Source organism: Brassica oleracea, chromosome C3 (genome assembly GCF_000695525.1).
Source record: "Brassica oleracea var. oleracea cultivar TO1000 chromosome C3, BOL, whole genome shotgun sequence".
NCBI classification, from domain to species: Eukaryota; Viridiplantae; Streptophyta; class Magnoliopsida; order Brassicales; family Brassicaceae; genus Brassica; species Brassica oleracea.
Window position 1 is genome coordinate 50,457,019 of NC_027750.1, and position 2,291 is coordinate 50,459,309.

The following is a 2,291-nucleotide window of genomic DNA, read 5'->3' on the forward strand; positions in this document are numbered from 1 at the left end:
ATTTCACGTGTATATATATAAAAATGTAATCTACTCTTCTATGTAACATGTCTTTCCTTTTTTTTTCATTTAATAAGTACAATGGTATCCAGATGGACCATATGGAGAATTCTAAGAGGGGAAATTCATAAACTCTTGGGAACTTGAAAAAATGGTCGTTCTAGATTTGACTACTACTACTCAAGAATTCACGTTGGTTGGAAGAAAGTTAGAGTTCAGCAAGATACTTGTAGTAAAAGTTAGAGTCATAGTAAATAAGTTAATGTAACCTCTGATGCATTCATTAGTACATGGAGCAATATGAAAATTGCCAACTCTTCCAAGTACTCATCAGCAAGAGTTTCCATCTCATCAATGTAAAATACTTGGCCTTGAACAGTAAAGCTTTTTATCATTTTTTAATGTCAAAGTGTAGAATGTTCCCCTTGCCAAGATGAAAGTCTATCATCCTTTCTCTAAAATTCACAATAGCTCCAATTGTAGCCAAGAAAGGTCTACCAAAGATCAAAAGGTTGTTAGGCTCTTCATCCACATTGATGACCACCTCCCCCACTTTGCTTCTCATTATCCTTAATGAGAACTCTAAAAGGCAACTCTTTACCACTTCTAAGGGTGATTGAATGCATTGTCCCCTTTCGCGACGACGGACATGGCAATCGCATGCTAAGGTTGCAGCCGAGTGGTGGTTGCGGTCTTACGTATGATTTTTATGACCTTATGAAACCTTCGAATCAAGTTGTGAATAGCATTATCGTAGATCTTCACCAACTCAAGCCTCTTATGGAGGTTGTATGTGATATTATGATCTCTGTTTTTCGTTGTGGTTGTTTCTGTTTTCGAAGTTTAATGTAATTGTTGCTTCATTAATATAATCAATTAGAATGAAATAAAAACAAGAGAAATTTCTTATGATAGACTTTTTTAGTTTATTTTCACAAAAATTAGTTTTCAAGGAGGAAAATGATCAAAAAAATTTTATTAAAGGATAAAAATACATTTATACTCCAGGGTTAACTAATCTAGACTCGGAGTTTAGAGTTAAGGGGTGGAGTTTTGAGGATAGAATTTCAAATTTAAAAAAAAATTAAAATTTTCAAAATAAAAAGAGGTTATTTTGGTCATTTTACTCATTGAATGCTATTTTTGTGACAAAAATTTTAAAAATGCTATTCGAGAGAATTTTCCTAAAAACAATGCCAACAAAACTATTACTCCTAACTATTATAGTTGAATATGTAAATAAAATTCAAGTATTTAAACTATAAATCTACATCCAGTCATTAACCCACCCAAGTATTTAACAGCTTTTATCAAAATCCAAAGCTACGTCACGATACAAACCACATCAGTCTAAAAGATATCGGTGCACATGTCCATCACTCGTATTCTATAACGAATATCAAATCCTAATTTAAAAGGTTAATTCCTAAACTCAAATGGATTGGCTTACTTGACCTGGATAGAAACCCCACTCAGGTCGCCGTCTCCTTATTTTCCAGCACCGGATCTGCTCCAGTAGAATATTCCATCGCCGGAGACAACGCGTATCCATTCACTGAACGAGTCACCATATGTGGCTGCATTGGCAAGACCGGTAAGTAGAATATCGGTAAAAATTGATGCTGTTGCAAAGGCTCTTGGATAACTATTCTCCGTGGTTGTTCTTGAATCTCTTCTCTCTCAGTTTCTTTATCCGAAACTCCGGTGTTCAAAGAGGCTGAAGTTATAGGATCCTCGTCCGACGTGGCATGGATATTCCCGTGATCCACACGCTTCGTCGTGGTATCATTATTTTGCGGGAATATCGGGAAGGGAACAACGGAAGACGAAGATGTGTAGATTATTTTCTGTATAGGCGGTTCGAGTCCAAGCAAGTTAACCGAGAGAGGATGTCGAGTTGATGACTCGGGGTAGTTTAACGGGAAGAGGAAGAGACGGATACGCTGGGGACTAGCTGAGTCATACTCGGCGATCATGTTTTGTAGTTCTTCGTTGTTAGTGACGGTGATGAGAGAGTCGAGGTCGCAGCTGGGAATTCTGTACTTGAGGGAGAAGGAGCGGCCATGGAGAAGCTTGTCCGAGAGAAGCTGGGAGAAAGCGGTAAAGGAGATGTCACGTGGAACGGCAACGATGCGTGTCTCTCCGCCGATGTATTCCAGGGAGTTTGACGGTGGGATGAGCGTTATCCGGCCACCGTAGCTACAGAGCAGACGGAGCTTCGGAGTTAACGACGGAGCTTGCGGTTCCATGATGGAACAGAGATTCCACTTTTCTAAGAACGTCGAGAGAAG

The 2,291-nt window shown here is 38.8% G+C and overlaps 1 protein-coding gene across 1 annotated transcript; it reads right to left on the reverse strand.

The window, feature by feature from the left end:
* Positions 1-1,241: 1,241 nt before the first annotated feature.
* LOC106333916 lies at positions 1,242-2,291 on the reverse strand. The gene has a single exon (XM_013772301.1). It carries the CDS (start codon positions 2,247-2,249, stop codon positions 1,473-1,475), a length of 777 nt encoding a protein of 258 aa, XP_013627755.1. The 5' UTR covers positions 2,250-2,291; the 3' UTR covers positions 1,242-1,472.